The 19841-nt window shown below is 35.4% G+C and overlaps 1 protein-coding gene across 1 annotated transcript; it reads left to right on the top strand.

The window, feature by feature from the left end:
- The first annotated feature begins 12486 nt into the window (after positions 1 to 12486).
- On the top strand, positions 12487 to 17853 carry LOC145061016 (heparanase-like protein 3). Its single transcript, XM_079008379.1, has 9 exons — positions 12487 to 12982; positions 14265 to 14301; positions 14566 to 14752; positions 14828 to 14976; positions 15493 to 15723; positions 16353 to 16542; positions 16630 to 16755; positions 16869 to 16968; positions 17368 to 17853. The coding sequence occupies exons 1-9, from the start codon at positions 12764 to 12766 to the stop codon at positions 17755 to 17757; spliced, it is 1629 nt and encodes a 542-aa protein (XP_078864505.1). The 5' UTR covers positions 12487 to 12763; the 3' UTR covers positions 17758 to 17853.
- The last annotated feature ends 1988 nt before the right edge of the window (positions 17854 to 19841 follow it).

The raw sequence follows: 19841 nt of genomic DNA, 5'->3' as shown, positions 1-19841 counted from the left end.
CGGAGCAACATCTTCAAGTACTAGAACCTCGATGGTTGCAATTTCCAAGGGATTTGAGCTTTTCGCCTCAACCGACGAGGTGGAAGTATTCAATGAAGTTCCTTCAGAAATGGTTAGTCCAGATACCTCCGAGTGTTGTTGTTGTGCTAACGAGAACACCGGTATCTCTGAAAGATGTGTACTTTCTGGGAGATCAAAGAGATCATCATAGTTAACTTCAACTATGTTTAAGGGTCCGAACGAAGGTGGAATGTCTTCCTCCATGATGAACTTTGTTTCTTTACTGGAAGGAATGTTGCGGACATAGTAGTAATCGAATTTGACATTGAAGCTTTCAACTATTAGTCTTGTTCTCCTGATAAGAACACGATATCCAACCTTGTTTGTTGAGTAACCCAAAAAGACGCCTTCATCAGATTTCAGTGCAAATTTGTTGAGATCATCCTTGTTATTGACCACAAAACACCTGCAACCAAAAATATGAGAGAAACGTACAATGGGTTTTCTGTTGTTTAGACCTTCATATGGTGTTTTGTTGAGACGTTTGCAATTGATACTTAGATGTTGAGCAAAACATGTTGTTGCCACTACTTTGGCCCTAAAATAGAGCGGCAAGTTAGCAAAGTTGAGCATTGATCTAGCAGCTTCAACCAACGTTCGGTTCCTCCTCATTACTCCATTCTACTGCGGTATGTATGGTAACGAGAAGTTGTGGCTGATTCCTTTAGATACTAAAAAGCTATTTAGAAGCTGATTAGTGAACTCGGTGCCATTGTCATTTCTTATCCTTCTAACTAGAAGCTAGATTTGTAGCTCTATCTCTTTGATGAATTGATTAGAATCTGTGATGAGTCTGATTTTAGTCTTAGAAAGAAGACCCAAGTAAAACGAGTGTATTCATCAAGTATAACCAGAATGTATTTTTTATGATGAAGACTGGCTACAGTTGAAGGACTGCAGAGGTCTATGTGAAGGAGATCCAGAGGTTCAACAATTAAAGAATCAATTATCAGAGGATGAATTCATTTGGTTTGTTTACCACACTCACACGCTGGACACAAAGAATCATTGTTGATTTTCAAAATTTGAAGTCCTCGAACCAGCTGTCCAGTCACTAAATTGTTGATGTATCTAAAGTTGAGATGTGCAAGCTTCCAATGCCACAACCAACTGACCTCAGAAACTGCCTTTGACAAGAAGCATAATTGTGGTTTTTTGATGATTAGAGGAACGTCTAGTGGATACATTATTCCTTCGACTTTGGAATTAATCAAACACTTCTCTCTATCATTTGTCATGATGTAACAGTGCTCATTGTCAAACTCTACCCGATGACCTGCTTTACACAATTGACCAACACTGATCAAATTGTGTTTTAAACCCTCTACATAAGCTACTCGTTGAATGGAGAAGCTTCCCGCAGTTAACACACGATATCCCCTTATTATCCCATTTATAGTATTCCCGAAGGTGACGTTTCTGCCACCAATGACTGGCCTGAAGTCACGAAGGTAGTCTAACCTTCCTGTCATGTTTAAGGACACGCATTGTCACTCAACCATTCTTCTTCATGGACCTCCTCGCACATAGCCTGCATAATCAGTTGATTAATCTGGGCACCAGAACTAGTTTGGGGCCCGTAGTAACATGGGAAACATTCCTGTCAATTGTATGCTTGCAGGTGGTGACTTGATATGCTTTTTTGTGGGAATGATGAAGAGATTTTTCCCTCTATATTTGTTTGTGTCCATGATGTTTCACGTTCTTTTAGACATTTTGAGTTGGGATGTGATATGTCTTTATTACTAGTGGTTACAAGACAAAAGTGAGTTTCTTTTCATTGACCCATATAATGTACTTGGTCAAAGGTTTGGAGGGTGATGTTTTTTCCTTTCCCTGATCCTTAGCTTGTGCCTTAGTGAAGAGTCTGCCATATTTCAAGATGAATTGCTAAGGGACCTATTGTAGGTTTTGACTTCCTGATGGGTTGATGGGTTTTTGAAAAGTGTGAAGTGTGAGAAATACCCTACATTTAATATTCTTTTAAGGAAGTTTGTGACAAAGAGTTGACCTTGTTTTGGGTGGGTACAATGTTGTTGGTTTCAAAAGATTTAGCCACTGTACATGCTTTTTGACAAGATCCATCGACTATAGTGTTATTTTGAAAAGATTTTGAAGTGGTGGATTTGTCCAAATTCCTTTTGTTTGAAAATTTGGCCTGAGTTTTGAAAGATTTAATTTTTGACTCATCTTCCAGCCTTTCAAGTCAGGATCCGACTTCATTTTTCAGAGCCACTTTTGCCTCAAGTTTTGGTGTGACAACATTGGAAGCATTTACTTGGGGCCTTTTAAGGTTCTTTGATCTATACATTGACCTAAGTGTTAAATCATCGGAACTATAGAGTTCATGATTTTGGGAGCACTGTCCAAACTCAAAGGTTTTAATGTCAAGTTCATATGGGAGAGACCGAAGAGTCGATGTGGACTTGACTGGGGTCTGCGGGCTGACATTTGTTAATAATGTGGATTGAAGTACCTCAGAGTAAGTCAAAGGTAAGTCCTTGTAGCGACTTGTCTTAGAGGGATGAGTTGGTCCATATAAAATTATTTTTTCATTAACAACAGAGGTTTAGAAAGATTCAGATCTTTCCACAACAATATCCTCGTCCACTTCGGAACTAGATTGGGAATCAAGACTAATAGTACCGATGATAGGCAAAAAACTTTTTGAGTTTACCAAGGATTCAAGATGTATCTCCTTGATCAAACAATTGTTATATAGGTCATGGAGTCTACCGAAGTGACATCAAATGTCTTCGGGAAAGGTCTTATCATTGATTGGGTAATGAAAGGCCCGGTCTCGTGGGACGTATGGATGTTCGACATCAAACCAAGGAGGGGATTTCTCTTCGGTAGAGTAGCCATTTGACCATCCCCAATTATATGTGTTATCAATAGTCCCATTATTAACTAAATTTTCAATGGCCTCACTTTCATTAAACAACTTTTCAAATAATTGATTCAGACGTACAATTTCCTTGCGGATTAAATCCTGTTGATTGAATGCAATTTCTAACTGAGTCTCACTAAGTAACCTGTCATCCTTTTTCTAACAAGTCTCTTTCTAACATTGTGGCCTGAAGCTTCTTGTCTTCTAGTCTTCCTATCAAGTGATACAACTCTTGGGTCGATATGTTCTTTTCATCCAAGGCTTTGTTTTAGTCTGTAAGGACGACAACACAAGCTTCATTAAGTCTTTCTAGGTGAGATTCACAATCATGCAGGCTATGGTTATTAGACTGAATCATAAGTTTTACCTATTCAACAATGCTGAGGGTCCCTACCTTTGCCATGCAGTAGTAGTTTTTCTTCCGGTTAGTTGAACCATCTTCTTCACTTGCTGCAACCATGCATATCTTTCCTTTCTTCCTTTTGTTGTCAAGGTCCTCATCTTCATCACCCGAAGACCAAACCTAATGATCCCCACGAACTTGAGCTACACATGCTTTTGCTTTTTCCTTCTCCTTATCTTCCATCTCTGAGCCATTCTAAGATAGAATGCTTTGTCTTTCACAACATTTGCTTTTCGATCTCTTGCAAAGTTATTTTCCTTGTGACATTTGTGACAGACAAGAATTCCATCTTTGTTAGTATGTGGAATTTCTTTGTGATTAGAAATCATCTGAGGAGTGTTCTCAGGCTAAGGTTGGTGATGAGGATTTCTGGGATATCATTGATTACTGTTCCGAGGGTTGTAATTTCTGTTGAAAGATGGTTTGGTGAATCGTTAATTTTTGCGAAAAGTGGGTGGTGGGAGGCGATTTAACTGTTGATTGACGAGGGCTATTGTAACACTCATAAAATATAGTCCCAAAAATTTCTTTTTTAAATCATAAATAAAATATAGTTATTAAAATCATCTCATCAAAACATAAGTTATAGTATCTCAAAACATCATAAACGATATATCCATATCAAAACATATGTCAAATATATCAAAGTAAACATCCCAGTCTAAACATCATGGTTTGTGCAATGCAGTCATCCCGAGCTCTTCCCTTTGCTACCGAAAGTACCTGAAACCAAAAATGAAAACCGTAAGCACGATGCTTAGTGAATTTCCCCCAAACTACCACATACCATACACATAACATGCAACTAGGAGATACATGCCCCGCTCACACTCAAGGAGATTCAGGCCCCGCCCACACTCGGATAACGGGCCCCACCCGATGATATACGTTCCCCACCGACACTTAGTGAGATAGGGCCCCGCCCACACTCAACTATCTAGGAGATATGGGCCACACCCATACTCGTCTAACTAGGAGTTACGGGCCCCGCCCACACTCAGATAATAATGAAATTCAGGCCCTGCCCATACTCAGCTAACTAAGAACCACATACAAGTGTCACACAAACAACAAGTATAACCAAATATACCAATCCATTCCATATCTATACTCAAGTAATGCTAAGATACGGGCCCTGCCCACCCTTAGCTACTAATCAGTACACATAATATACATGGGCCGACATTGGTGCCTTCGACCCATTCAATACAGGAGGAAAATCACCTCAAATGTCGGATGATAGATGAAACGTCTCTGCCCCGAAATCATCTCTACTCACTCCCTGAACAAAAACAACCCCTTAGATACCATTTCACACTCATAACCCCTTTAGGGTCAACTATGGTTGAAATCAATGTCAATGTTGAAGTCAAAGTTAACGCTCTGAGTTGACTCAACTCATCAAGTTTACCCTTCAGCTCGCCGAGTTCCCATGAATCACATAATCACGAAATCGCGATCCAACTCGTCGAGTTTTCCTCCAACTCCCCGAGTTCTTCCTTTTAACAGAATCGAGATACTTCGACCCAACTCGTCGATTTCCTCTATGAACTTGTCGAGTTCTTCAGTCTGTTAGCCTTTCTTAATGCATTAAGCCCTTATTCTTTCAATCTACACTCTATACTCCAGATCTAGACTGAAAATGATTCTAGAAGGGCAATGTTTCCAACTTTACCCATTAATACCTTACCTAAATCGATTAAGCTCAAACCCTAACCCAAAAAGGCCAAAGTCTTAATCCAAACACCACCAAAACTACAAGATAGATCATGAGGTCATAGATCTGGACTCTAGGGACAAGAAGGTCACGTAAAGTCCCAACTTTCCCTACATACATGGCCATTAGAAGCTCCAAAAGGACAAAGTGATGGTCTAAAGGTTGCATGGGACTTCCATAGCCATAAAGTTGGCACCTTTATGCCATGAAATCCCCTTAAGACCTTAGATCTCAAGTGTAAACCCGTTGGGGACGTCCGACTCCCAAGGACCATGATATTTGGACCAAAACCAATCAAAATAACCCTAAAAGAAGATCCAAACAACTACAAAGAAACGTTCAAGATTTATACCAACAAAATGTCATGGATGAGACAAGGATTATGGATCTATAAGTTCCTTCTTGTGTCCTCAAGCTTTTCTTCTTCCAGTGGCTTCCAATACACACTAAAAACACTTAGAATGGCTCACAATCACTCACAATAGCTTTAGGGTTTTGAGATTTAGGGTTTTGGACTTAGAGGATGGAAATGAGGCCAACATGAAAGGTATAAGGTGTTTAAATAGGGTGGAAACCCCAGAAATTAGGGTTTCATATCTGCCAGCCTACTAGTCGAGTTGAGGCCTCCCAACTCGTCGAGTAGGTTACTTAAAATACGTGAACCTTATGATCTCTACTCGAAGAGTTTAGGGCTCCCAACTCGTTGAGTTACTCTATGAAATGGAAAAAATTATAAGTTAAATACATACCATGAACCAGACGTTACAGCTATATTTTGGAAATCTTCATCATCATCTAGTTCTACAACTGCCTCATTTGACTGTAGTGAATTGTCATATGGATGTTGATATGATGACTCTTCGGGATATGGATACTGCAATACTTTGATGGCATACTGAGGAGCTTGAGTCATTAAAGCAAGTGATCCACCCATATAAGGACATTCTTTCATGACTGTGGATTCTTGAGCCTAAAGTTCACCATAGAGTTTGAATAGAGAAAAAGTATGGACCTTCCTATCTCCTTGAACTATCATTTTTTGCAGTCGTCCAATGTCTTCCTAATTTGTTGAGAAACTGCAGATTGGTTTCATGGTTACTTCTGGCGCTACCAACATTTTAGAGTTTAGTGATTATGATGTTAAATCTCTTAAAGAAGCCATCTGGACTTTCACCAGGTAGTGCACCGAAGTTGGTGAACTCGCTGAGAACGGTGGTAAGCTTCTTGTCTTGTGCTTGTTCAGAACATTGGTAGAGATTTTTGAGTACCTCCCAAATTTCTTTGGTGGATTTACAGTTGATGATGATGTCAAAGTTGTCTGGAGGAACTCCACATGAAATTTTATAGAAGACAATTGCGTCTTTGTCCATATTATAGAGATCATCGTTAGTGGGTCTGTTCATGGCCGCCGAACCACCTACGAGTCTTGCTTGAGCACCATTAGCAGCAATGGGAGTGATAATGGGGACATGAGGTCGTTCCTCTACAAATCTCCAAACATCTCTTCCTAGTCTCCTTAAATAACTTTCCATTCTTTGGGACCAGTGATGATATTCACTTGCAAACAGTATTAGAGCTCTATTAGAACCTCCAAAACTGTTTGAAATGTTTAAAGAATAAGCTTGTGAAATTTTCCTTGTTTTAATAAGCGTTAGTGGTATAGAAGGCCTTTTAAATCAGAGGTTATTTTAAGAAAAAGCTTCTATTTTATGAAAGGAGTTAACAGGCAACCACTCTAGTTCTGGTACCAATTGTTGAGAGAAGAACTTAATAACGAGATAATATATTACTGAAATGTAAGTTAATCTCAATGGATCTTTGTTACCTCAACAATAAAAGTTAGATTGCGGAAAAGTAAGCAATGTAAATAGCAACAAGTTATATCAATAAGCATAAACAAGTAGACACTTAGTTGAATCATAACATGGTTTGCATTGAAACACAAGTTAGTAAATGATGAACAACTTAAGTGAAAAGGGACTCAGATAAAGTATCACTCACATAACTTTTGATAATATTGAGATGAATATATCTTGTACTGATAAGATTTGAATTGGTGCATAAACATGAAGAGGAACACTCTATTTATAGAGGTCCAAAAGTTACAAGGCAATATTAAACTGTTACAAAGCAACTGACTTTAGTGACTTTGAATGGTACACCGGATAATGCAAGGCTTACACCCATACTCAGTTAAAGTAACTTGTTATAGTCTTCATGTTCAAAAGATATCTTCGGGTCTTTTCTTCTGGTCTTTGGATTTCATTGATGGTTAACAATGACATTCTCCTCTCCAGATCACAAAAGATTTTGGTCTTCGGGTCCTTCTTTGTGACAACCCGAAATTTCTATCTTGTACAACCATTCAATTCAATCAAGTTAGACTTGTTTCTGCTATCTTTTAGCATTTTTAAGGTTCTGTTTGAGTGTTCCAAGCCTAGTACATTCAAGGATTAAGTGTTAGGAAGTATCTACGAAAGTTCAGTGAGCAACATTCAATCCGAAAAACTCCAACATATGGAGTTTACGACCGTAAACTAGAGATTACGACCGTAATATCTTAGCTGGCCGTGAACAGGACCCTTATGAAGGATATCCCTTCATTATTCTTCATTTCTTACACTTTCAACTCAAGAACTCTCAATTATCTCTCAAGTATCATTGAGATCACTTCTATTTCCCTACAAATTTGTTAGTGATTCTTCCAATTATTAGTTGATACCTTTCATAATCTAGTAAAGTCCCTTGATTTCATCCGTGAAATGACCTCTTTTGGGTTAGATCTTCAAGAACACCAAGAACACACACTAGGTCTTTGGGCTGTGAACACCCCTTCAAGCTTCAAAACGTAAGTATCCTTTCCATATACTAGTTTCCCATTAGAAACTCTTGAATTACACCCTTGAAATCAAGCTCTTAAGCTTGATCATCAAGAGTTTACGGCCATAGCATCTCCTTTGGCCGTAAACCCTTCTCAAGAACATCAATGGTCGTGAACATCTTAGGCCGTAAACCCTAGCTTCTTCTTGAGTTGGCTGTAAACTCCCATGGCCGTAAACACCAAGGCCGTGAACACACTTGTGTGGCCGTAAACCCCTTTAGTACAATCATATGTGATTGTAACACTTCATTCCAAGTGTTTCTTAGTCCCTAAGGTGGTTCCCTTTCATGATTAGTTGTTATATACACTAATTATAGACATATATGTGTCATTATATGCTTAATAGGATCCGTTTGTGCTCGAGACTTCACTTGACACTTAACAGCCTATATCGATCTTACATTCGAATCACTCACTACAGGCGAGTTCATACCCCTTAACTTATATTTTAAATGATTTTAAATGCTTTTACCGGGGGGGGGGGGGGGGATACACGTTGAAAACGTTATAGTTATTGTATCAATCACATGTGATTAATAACTATCAAACAAGTGGATTTCTTATACTTCAAAACTGTGTTATCAAGGAAACTATTTCAAAACCTTTTATAAACTGACATCAAGTCATCTATAACCATTCAAATGGTTAAAATTCCTTATTATGTTTAAAACTCTTTTATATGCTAAACTCTTTATCAAACCCTTTTAAACTTATATATTGTCAAAATCATGTCTATATAGATATAGTTATATAAGTAAGGTTGAGAGGTCTTAGGACAGATAACTCACTTTATTTCCTGTTCCTTTTTTGGTTGTGGACTTAGGGTATCCAGTTGTTTGTCCGAGTGTCGTTTGAATCTTAGTTATATATATTATGTATATGTGTATAGATATAAAAGTTCTTACATCAGTTCAACACCTTTGGGTAACAAAGGTGTATAAACATACTCAGTCACTCAAATAACATTACTAGTAAACTATAATAGGTATAGTTTAGAGGATTACTACTCACTATTTATAGTACAATGAAACATACAAGAGTCAGTTCATACATGAGTCAGTCCAAACTTACTATAATGAGAAACAGAAAGACCATACTATAATGAGAAACAAAAAGAACATACTATAATGAGTAACAAAGAGAACATACACTACACTATACAAAGAGAACATACACTACACTATACAAAGAGAACATACAATACACTAGAACAGAGAGAACACACTATACAAATACAAGAACACTATAACATTAATGTGAGCCTCTACTTCATGGAATGACAATATACTGCTGTGTCACATATTGTAACCAAGGTCTCCTGGAGGGAGAGCGTGAATTTGTGTATAGATCTATATGGGATTGACCATCCTACACCTTGCTCCTAGCTACAGTGGGATCTGTAGGTCTACGGGTGACGAATGTCATACCATTTCGATGTCTTCAAACATCGTGTTTCAGTCAATCAAGTATGGTTACAACTATATCACATTTTACCTTAATGAAAACAATTTTTTTAAGGTAGTTAGTACAACGGTAGTTGCTATATACAATATTACAAGTACATCTTTATTATTTTCCCATTACATTCAAATTGTGATCTTCTCACATAAACGGTAATGTAAACTATATTTTTGGTAAATGATAGTCAGTCTTTGGGAAAACACTCACTTTTACAAAGGGACAAACATACATAATAGTCGTGTCTTGGTAGAAGATTACAATTCAGTTAAAGTAGAAAATATAGGATTTTCTAGGAGATACAAATATTTTACAAACAAACATTTAAAAGCACTTTCATTAAACATATAGAACAACTGACCACTAAATACTTATGAACTCACCAGCTTAAATGCTGATCTACTCTTTCAAAATAACTTGTATTCTCAGGTCACTAGTAGACAGGTACAATGGACTAGGTTTTGAGAAGATGGAGCACATTCAAGACTCGTCTTTTATTTTGATTCATATTTTGGTGTCTTTCAAACTATACACAGAACACACTTCTATTAAATTATACTATTAATGCAATGGATGATGTTGTTGCTTGTTTACTATTATGCATTGATATGATACTATACATGACGTGCTCCGCCTCCCGAACGTTTCCGCCGTTCTAGTTTGAGGGTTCGACATTCTTAGCTGCCGAGGGTCACTTTCTTGTATCAACAAGTGGTTAAATAAAAAAATGCAAAATGTCCATATAGCATAATTGATTATTGTTATTTACTCGATTTGGTCCTTAAAGTATTTTTTTTTGCAATAAACCATTAAACTTATAACTTACTTGTCTATTAAGTCACTTTTGTTAGTTTTTAACAGATTCCCCGCTAACTAGTTACTCTAAATTAGATGAATGGTCTTTATGGTTTCAATTTCTTTCGTGGTTGGTCCCTTACCAACCCCGTTCATCACCAATATCACCACCATTCACCTTCGACCAAAATCGAAAATCTTCACCATATTTGAAAACTAATATCATTTCATTTAACCTTAATCCTTTTTCACAACATCATTGAAATAAAAATCCATACTCATAATCTTCGATCGAAAGCCAATTCCATCATTTGAAATCGAAAATCCAAATCCTACATTATCTTCAAAGAGAAATAATGTAATCACCATTCGAAAAACCGAAAATTCAATTATCTGCTTCAAAAATTAGTGCATCCAAATAATCCTTCACCTTTTTTTAAACCTTCACAAACTAAACCAACAATGAGACTAACCATCATCACCATCGAACTCAAAACAAAAACCCATAACCCTTTTCGATCCATCATTCCTTCGATGAATCAACGACCTTTGAAAATCTAATCAGTGAAAAAAAATTTCAATTCGAAAACAATCACCATTGTATACCAATTCAATACATTGCTATTGTTGTATTGTCGATCAAATGATAGAAAAGGAAACGAGCTTGAGGGATAGGGATGATCACATCACGAGAAAGGGAGGTATCGACAAATTTTTTTGTGTGCTTCACATCCGCTTCTTTTCCTTCTTGTGGCCTAAACTTGCGATCAAGACTCCTACCAATTGTTGTGTGTCATGCGTCGCTCATCAGGAAGGAGAAAACAGAGAAGAACGAGAGAGAAAGAGTAATGCATCGATCTCAATGCGAAGGGAGGTTAGGTCGACGCGAATTGGAGTTTGACCGTTAAGCTAAACTCTAAATCAAAAAACCGTGGGGGTTTGCCGAGGTGAACGGTGGTGGTTGTGTGAATGGTGGTGGCGTCGGTGATGAATGGTGCTGATGAGGGACTAACCACGAAAAAAGTTTGAAACCATAAGGATCATTCGTATAATTTTATTTAAATAGTTAACAGGGAATGTGTTAAAAACCAACGAAAATGACTTAATAAACATGTAAGTTGTAACTTTAATGGTCTATTGTGATTTAATGATATTTTCCCAACGAAAATATGAATTTGATGGTTAATCGTTGATTTTTTTTTTTTTAATTTTAAATTTTAAAATTACACCGTTTTAAATAGAATTTGGCCTATTCTTTGTTTATGACATGGAATGCTATCTAATATATGTACGGCTTTGGAGCATCAAAACAACATAGATTGAGAAGTTGAGGCGTTACATGTTTACATTCAACTATAGTTACCACAAGGCCACAAGTTACATTAAATAGTAATATTATACTTTATTTATTTTGATTTTGGTTATATTTCATTTTCAACTAATTAAATGAGTACAAATCTAAAAACATGTCAAATGAGTTGAAAGTGTCAAAATGTTTCAAATCATTACAACATTTTACATAATTTATTCTAAAATATTATATTATTATTATAGAAATATAGCTTAACTAATCTAATCATATTTAAGAAATTCTTTTTTTATGAAATGATTAATTAAAATGTGCAACACTTTTTTGTGGGTTAACCCAAAGAGTACTATATAAAATCATGAGTAAATTACACGAATAGTTCCTATGATTTGGGGTAATTTGCGCGTTTGGTCTCTAACTTATTTTTTTAACTCGGAAAGTCCCTACTGTTTGTTTTTGTTACGCGCTTGGTACCTTCTATTTTGTCACGCGCTTGGTCTCTATCTTACCTAAAAAGACTATAATTTGAATAGGAAAAAATGATGAGATAGGTAGGGTAAGGTGAGGGGAGTGGGTTGAGAGTATATTTATTTAAATAAATTAAAAAATCAAGGACAAAATAATCTTTTTAGGTAAAACAGGGACCACGCGTGTAACAAAAATAAACAGTAAGGACCTTCCGAGTTAAGACCAAACGCTCAAATTACCCTAAACCATAGGGACCATTCGTGTAATTTACTCTAAAATCATCTATTTTGATTGAAATCTCATTTAACTGATAACTAATCTGTCCATTTTACGCTTGCAACCCTGATAATATCGTGTACAAATATAAAACTAACCCTACTTTCTATGTTCACCCATTGTTACCGGTTTGTATCCCAGACACAATTCACTAGAAATAGAAGCCCTGCACAACACATCATCGGTTTCCCCCATATTCAGCAATCTTTTTACACTTCCCATAAGCAAAGAACAAACACACCGCCTGGCCCCCACCAATCGCCACCTCAACCCGTCTTTAAAACCCGCTTCAAATACCAAAACTCAAAACCCACAATCCAAGTATGAAATCTTGAATGGGTATCCATTCAAGATCAACTTTCCCCTTCATCCCACCTTTTCATGTACAACCGAAAGAAAAAGAACTCTGAAAACTTCATCTTTTTGGTTCATTTTTCAACCTCCAGCTGTCAACTACTCACAAGTTCCCAGAACAGAAAGATAGTCATTAAAGAAGGTTTTTGGAGATGGGTTCTTTGTTAGTTGACATGGGTGTGTGTTTTTTGGCGTTCTTCTTGTTCATTTGTGTGGATTCAAAAGGTGAGAATGGACGAGTGGTGATTGATGGTAAAAGTAGGATTGCAGAGACAGATAATGATTTTGTATGTGCAACAATGGATTGGTGGCCACCTGAGAAGTGTGATTATGGTACTTGCAGCTGGGATCATGCCTCTCTCCTCAATGTGGTATTCATCTTTTCATCCATTAGCTTATATAGTACAATTTGAAAATAAATGTTTGCGTAGCTTATTTTCAAATTGTAGTCGTTAGTCAATAGTCAAATAAACTTTTGTTAGCGGGTTCTTATAACATGATTGTAATGGATTTAAACGGGATAATTATATCATATTGATATCGGATAAGCTAATAGATATTATTAGATAACATAGTATGATTCAATACCCGTTTATCATATACAATTCAATGGATAAAGTGACCATTTTTTTTTAATATTATTAGTTGTCGTAAAATTTTATGGTATTGATCCTTTTTATTTCGACTAACAAAATAATTGTTTTTTCTTTTTAAACTGTAAATCTAATTTACTTATATTCTATTCGTAATCCAACCTATGTCCGGCTTGAATCCCCCAATTTCATTGAGCATGACACACACCATACCGATAATTGTTTAGATTAAAAAATAGTTAGATGGATATAGAGATAAAATCGTACTCCTATTTAATTCTATACATAGACAAGTAAATAAATCCAAATAAGCATCTTTAATTTTTTCTATTTTTTATTTTTGAAAAAATATCAATGGTTATAACTATTGTTTTACAAGGAAAAAAATGGTTACCGTATCTAGAAAATTCAATCATGAATGATGTATATGGGATTAAAAGTCAAAAGACCTTTAAATGGAGTTAAGTTCAATTTCATGGTTCAGGACTTCAGGTTCAATATTATGGTGGCCCGCCTTTAAAAGAAATAAGGTTATTTTGTCGAAATTTGAAAGTTATGGACTGTTTGTGAAAAAAGTCCTATACAAACTATATTTGTCTTCTTTAAAATCTTTACTCCACTAGTTAAATTGAAAATAAAGTAAAAATGCGTCACTATTGATTACAATTTGCTTGACGTGATAGTGTCATTGTTGCATATGTTAACGTTTTCATTTTGTCTTTGAAATAAAAGGAGATGTTGATTGTGGGTTTACTTGATGTCATCAAAAAAGTTAGGCCTTACGTCTCTAAAGAATCTAACCATCTGTTCTTTAAAAAAATAAATCTAATCATAATATTCGTTAAAGTAGAAAAATAAACATAACACCATTCTAACAAGGACGAACTTGTCAACTTACATATATGTCTTTGGAATATATATATATATATATATATATATATATATATATATATATATATATATATATATATATATATATATATATATATATATATATATATATATATATATATATATTCAAATCAATCTAAAGCTGTTTGTGTTATATAATTATATGCAGGATCTTCACAACAAAATCTTGAAGAATGCCATTAAAGGTGAAAAGAACCAACAAGTTTTCTTTACTCTTTATAGCTTTTTTTTACAGATTGCAAAAATAAATGCAACACACTTATATTTTTTCACCATATTTTTTCTCTAACAAGGTATCATTTTTTACCACTTTATTTAAAATCTACCTAAATACAAAGTTTGTTAAATTAAATGGTTAATTAGAAAAACGCATAGTTAATGAATTGGATAACATCGCATTCGTTATAATATTGTATAAAATTAATTGTGTTTCTTTAAAAATTATGTAGCTTTTTCTCCATTAAAGATCAGATTAGGAGGCACTTTGCAAGATGATGTTATCTACCAAACCAAAAATCACCATCATGAACCCTGCAAACCCTTCGTCAAGAACACCACAGCATTATTTGGTTTCACCCAGGGATGTTTGCCTCTATCCAGATGGGATGAACTTAATAGATTCTTACAAGATACCGGGTAATCAAATTAAAAAAAATGTTTTGTTTTTTAAGTTTTCATGTTTTCAGGGGTATAATTGTCTTTTACATTCAGGGCCGTGTATACTTTTGGACTAAATGCTCTCACAGGTAAGACGGTGCTAACTAACGGTTCCACTATCGGAGCTTGGGACCCGACCAATGCCGAAGCGCTAATACGTTACACGGTTCAAAAGAACTACACAATCAATGGTTGGGAGCTCGGTATGTGAACCCACAAGCAGTAACAAATTAAGGATGAGTATAGTTCAGTTCGGTTTAGTTTAGCTTTTTGACTAAAGTCAAAACCAAACAAAATTATTTGGATTCTAACCTTAAAGAATACAACTTTGTTTGGTTGGGTTTTTTTTTTCTTTTCAAAACTATATAAATAGCAATCGAGTAAGTGAATAAATTTTGAAGCTACATGAAAGCGTGAAGAACATATTTATTGAACTCCACAATATATGATAATAAAAAAAACATATGAACCAAAGGTTTTGTGTATCCGAAGTTCTTGAAAAGGTATCTCATGGCCACAATAGGTTGAAGGTTAAGTTTCCCTTAGGACTAAGATGTAGATTTATGAGTACATTTGGGGGTGTACGAGTTAGCCATTTAAAAAATATAATAAAAAAGACATCAACATCATATTAAGATATGGTCCGGCTCGGTTTCTGGTTATGTTTTATTTTATTATTTGGTTGGGTTGCGGTTTTTTGTAACATGTTCAACTTGCAGGGAATGAGTTGAGTGGAAATGGCATTGGAACAAGTATATCATCATCTCAATATGCCAATGACACAATAACCCTAAGCAACATCGTGAACCGTATTTACAAGGGTATCAAACCGAAGCCACTTATCATTGCACCCGGGGGATTTTATGATCCAAAATGGTTCAAGGAATTCCTAGCCGATACATCCAAGACACTCAACGTGATCTCTCACCACATCTACAATCTCGGCCCTGGTAACTTTCAAATTCTTAAACAAAATTTTTTTGTTGGCACAACTGAGTTGGCCCACTTCAAGAAGTGGGCCAACTAGATGGCTAAATAAAAGTCCAATGTCCACAACCAACTATAATCTATGAAATTAAAACTCTACATTAAAACCGTAAAGACTTGAAGCTTTGACTATTTATATAAACATACCACTATCCAAAGTCGAACTAAATTAAGATTTGCAGTTAAGGGTTTGGGGTTGGCAAACTAGATGGCAGGTGTAAGAGCCCAATGCCTAGTCTAAATCCACAGTGATTACACGAATAGTCCCTATGGTTTCAGGTAATTTGCGTGTTTGATCCCTAACAAAAAAGGGACCTTCCGAAATAAAAGATAAGTTAGCTAGGGTTCAAGCTCACAAATTACCCCAAACCATAGGGACCATTCGTGTAATTTACTCAAATTAAAACTCTCACACTGAAACTGAACCATTTTGACTATTTTTGCAACGGCTACTCTTGTGCTACTTGAAGATTGCGAGATTTGCATTTGCAAACATTAGTTCGGATAACTCAAACAGAAATTAGGGTTTAGGGTGTATGAGTTAGGAATCCGGATCACAAAAGTTCAAATTTTTACGCCATGATTCTTGCAGGTGTCGATAAAAACCTAACTGCAAAGATTCTTGATCCGTCTTATCTTGACAACGCGCATGATACGTTCAAGCAACTTGAATCGACTCTCAATACTTCCAAAAGTTCAGCAGCTGCTTGGGTTAGTGAGGCTGGTGGAGCTTATAATAGTGGTCAAGATCTTGTTACGAACGCATTTGTGTTCAGTTTCTGGTAAGCTAATTTGTACAAGTATAAATGCATAAGGTAAAACATACTAATAATGAATAACGTACGACTATTCTTTTCCCATAATATTAGGTACTTGGATCAGCTGGGGATGTCATCAGTTTATGATACAAAAACATATTGCAGACAAAGTTTGATAGGAGGAAACTATGGCTTACTTAATACCACTACCTTTGAGCCAAATCCAGACTACTACAGGTTCATAAATCATAACAAATACTAGTATTTAACTTTGACTTTTAAAGTCAAACACTTTAAAAGGTCACAATTATAAAGGGATTCGTTTTTTTTTTTTTTTTTTTTTTTTCTAGTGCACTTCTTTGGCATCGATTAATGGGGAGAAAGGTTTTATCTACAAGATTTGTCGGGACAAAGAAGATACGTGCTTATTCACATTGTGCCAAAGAATCAGTAAGCTTTTTTTTTTTTTTTTTTTTTTAATTTTATTTTATTTTTATGAATGGATGTGTGGATAAATGAAGTTTAAAAAATATTTGAGAAACTGGGAAATGGAAGGAAAACGTAAAAGTGTTCAAATCAAAATAGCAATGTCATTAGATACAAAGAAATTTTCAATGCTATAATTAGGTATATTTTTTTTTTGTCCAAAATGCAATGTCTTTAATGTGAAAAAAAAGAGTATATACAATGCTGTAATTCAGTAGATTTTTAGATTTTTGAATATACAATGATTTATTAGTGAAAGCCTCATTTCCCAACATCAATATTAAATTATTCTTTTTGTATTATGTCAAAAGAAGTATTCGTACATTGCTTATCAGACTTATGACAATTTGATTGGTATTGCAGAAGGGAATATTGATCCTGTTAATGAATTTGGACAATAGCACTATTGTTGATGTAAAATTATCAGTTAACAGTACTTGGAGGCTACACAAACACAGGTCTCATGTTCATCATGATCATAAAATGAAGCATACTCGTTTAAAATCAGCACATACAAAGATACGTAAGACAAGAATAAGGACACGTGAAGAATATCATTTGACACCAAAAGATGGAAATTTGCACAGTAAAGTAATGATGTTGAATGGAAAAGAACTAAGGGTAAATTCGTCTGATGAAATACCTTCTTTGAAGCCTTTGTTTATGAATTATTCGGAGCCGATAATTGTTGCTCCTTATTCTATTGTATTTGTACATCTCCCACATTTTACTTTGTATGCTTGCAATAGTTAGTTATGGGATACATGGGTGGGGAATTGGTTCCAATCTGGTTATAGAATTTATAGAAGATTGATGATATAAGTGAATAATACATACATGTTTCTAGAATTATTTTTATTTAGGGGTTTTTTTTTTCTCCAGTAAGTCATATGTTTGTCTTAATACATTGACGTTTGTTTCTTTGTTATTTTTCTACACCGAACAAAGTTTGTGAATGAGACTATATGACCATTTTTTTATCCTTACATTAGAACAATTATAGTGTTCAATCAATTTAACGTGATAAAAGTTCTAAGAAAAATGATTGAAAATAGATAAAAGATTGTTGTTATATTATCACAAAATTATAAAAAATAAACTATTTGTATATAATAATTCGATTTAGTTATGATTTTATTGAAACAACATTTATTAAATAAAAAATTAAAATTATATAGATTCAATATATAAAGACTAAATTTTATTTTTGTAATTAGTTAATTTCGTTTTATATAAAACATGATATTACAATGGGAATAGGCCGTCGCCTCCGTATGCTATCTACTCCATATATGACCCTTCGTAGTCTATCTGAAGCGATTTTCTCTATCCACGTGAGTCTATGATAGTGTGGTGTAAGATTGTATCAGTATTTGCAGCTTAATCTTTATAAAAAGCATCAGCTCAAAGAGGAACTTACCTTTATGGGGAATGGTATCACCAACTAGCATCCTTAACCAATCAGGGGTGGTTGTCTTGAAGTAATCGCGACGACAAAGATAGTAGGCTCCAGTAGACAGCTCAAATTCAGATAGATCTCCTCCAATAACTTCTTCCTCTTTCTTGTAATTTTTGTAGTATTCAGGCTCTACTTCACCATCATCTATGTGTTGGTTAATTGATTCAAATAATCACTGTCATGTGTCTTTAATTACTGCATTAGTAGAGTCTTAAAAGTTGTTTTTTAGTTACAAAAGTCAAGAGTCTTAGTCTGTCTTTTTATCTTTTCTTTCAGTTCATGTTTTTGTTTCCTATTTAAGCTCTGTAATTTCTCAGTTTTAAATGGTAGTGAAATATTATCTATTTTTCCTCTTCTTCTATTTACATACAACAGTGGTATCAGAGCTCTTCTAGGTTTTGATCTGCTTCTTTCTTTATCAAGCAAAAGAAAGGAGTAATTGAGTGAAACACCTAAGAGAGATAGCAATGGCAAGCAACAACAACAGTTCTGCAACTCAGCCTCTGATTCCAGTCTTCAAAGGAGAAAAGTATCATTTGTGGAGTCTAAAAATGAAGACTTTGTTCAAATCCTAGGAGCTTTGGGAATTGGTGGAGAATGGATACACAGAGCCAACTCCAGCACCGGCTCAACCAGATCAACCGTTGCGGGACACTCGTAAGAAGGATGCAAAGGCTCTTCTATATATTCAATCGGCGTTGGATGATGAAATATTTCCTCATATTGCTGCAACATCAACATCCACGGAGGCATGGGAAATTTTGAAGCAAGAATATATGGGTGATAAAAAAGTAATCACTGTGAAACTTCAATCACTTCGTCGTGAATTTGAAACTTTGGTTATGAAAGAAAAGGAATCTGTGCAAGTATTTCTTTCTAGAGTATCTGGACTTGTCAGTCACATGAAAACTTATGGTGAAAATGTTAGTGAAGAAACAATAGTAAGCAAAGTCCTACGAAGCCTGACCAAGGAATTTAATCATGTTGTTGTCGCGATTGAAGAATCTAAGGACCTATCAACTTACACGTTTGATGAGTTGATGAGTTCTTTGATTGCACACGAAGAAAGGTTAAACAGAGGCAGCGAAAAAGGTGATGAGAAAGCATTCCAAGTAAGAGGCAATTCTTTTAAAGGCAGGCCAGAAAAATCTGGTGGTTCTTCCGGTGGTCGTGGGCAAGGAAGAGGCACTTTTCGAGGTCGTGGTCGTGGAAGAGGAAGAGGAAACTTTGCAGATCAACGTTACCAAAAGAGCAACCTGCAATGTCGGTATTGTAATAGGTTTGGACATGTTGAAGCAGATTGTTGGACCAGGCAAAAAGATGAAAATAAAGCTAACTTTACTGAAAAGGTGGAAGAAGAAGGTAGGCTATTTATGAC

Source organism: Lactuca serriola, chromosome 7 (genome assembly GCF_051521515.1).
Source record: "Lactuca serriola cultivar US96UC23 chromosome 7, Lser_US96UC23_V15, whole genome shotgun sequence".
Lineage (NCBI taxonomy): Eukaryota > Viridiplantae > Streptophyta > Magnoliopsida > Asterales > Asteraceae > Lactuca > Lactuca serriola.
Note: the sequence above shows the minus strand (reverse complement) of the source record. Positions and strands in the feature narration are given on the sequence as shown.

Coding starts and splice junctions, on each gene's coding strand:
- LOC145061016 (XM_079008379.1), top strand. CDS start 12,764: ATGGGTTCTTTGTTAGTTGACATGGGTGTGTGTTTTTTGGCGTTCTTC. Junction 15,724..16,352: donor CATCTACAATCTCGGCCCTG/GTAACTTTCAAA, acceptor TGATTCTTGCAG/GTGTCGATAAAAACCTAACT. Junction 16,969..17,367: donor CACATTGTGCCAAAGAATCA/GTAAGCTTTTTT, acceptor TTGGTATTGCAG/AAGGGAATATTGATCCTGTT.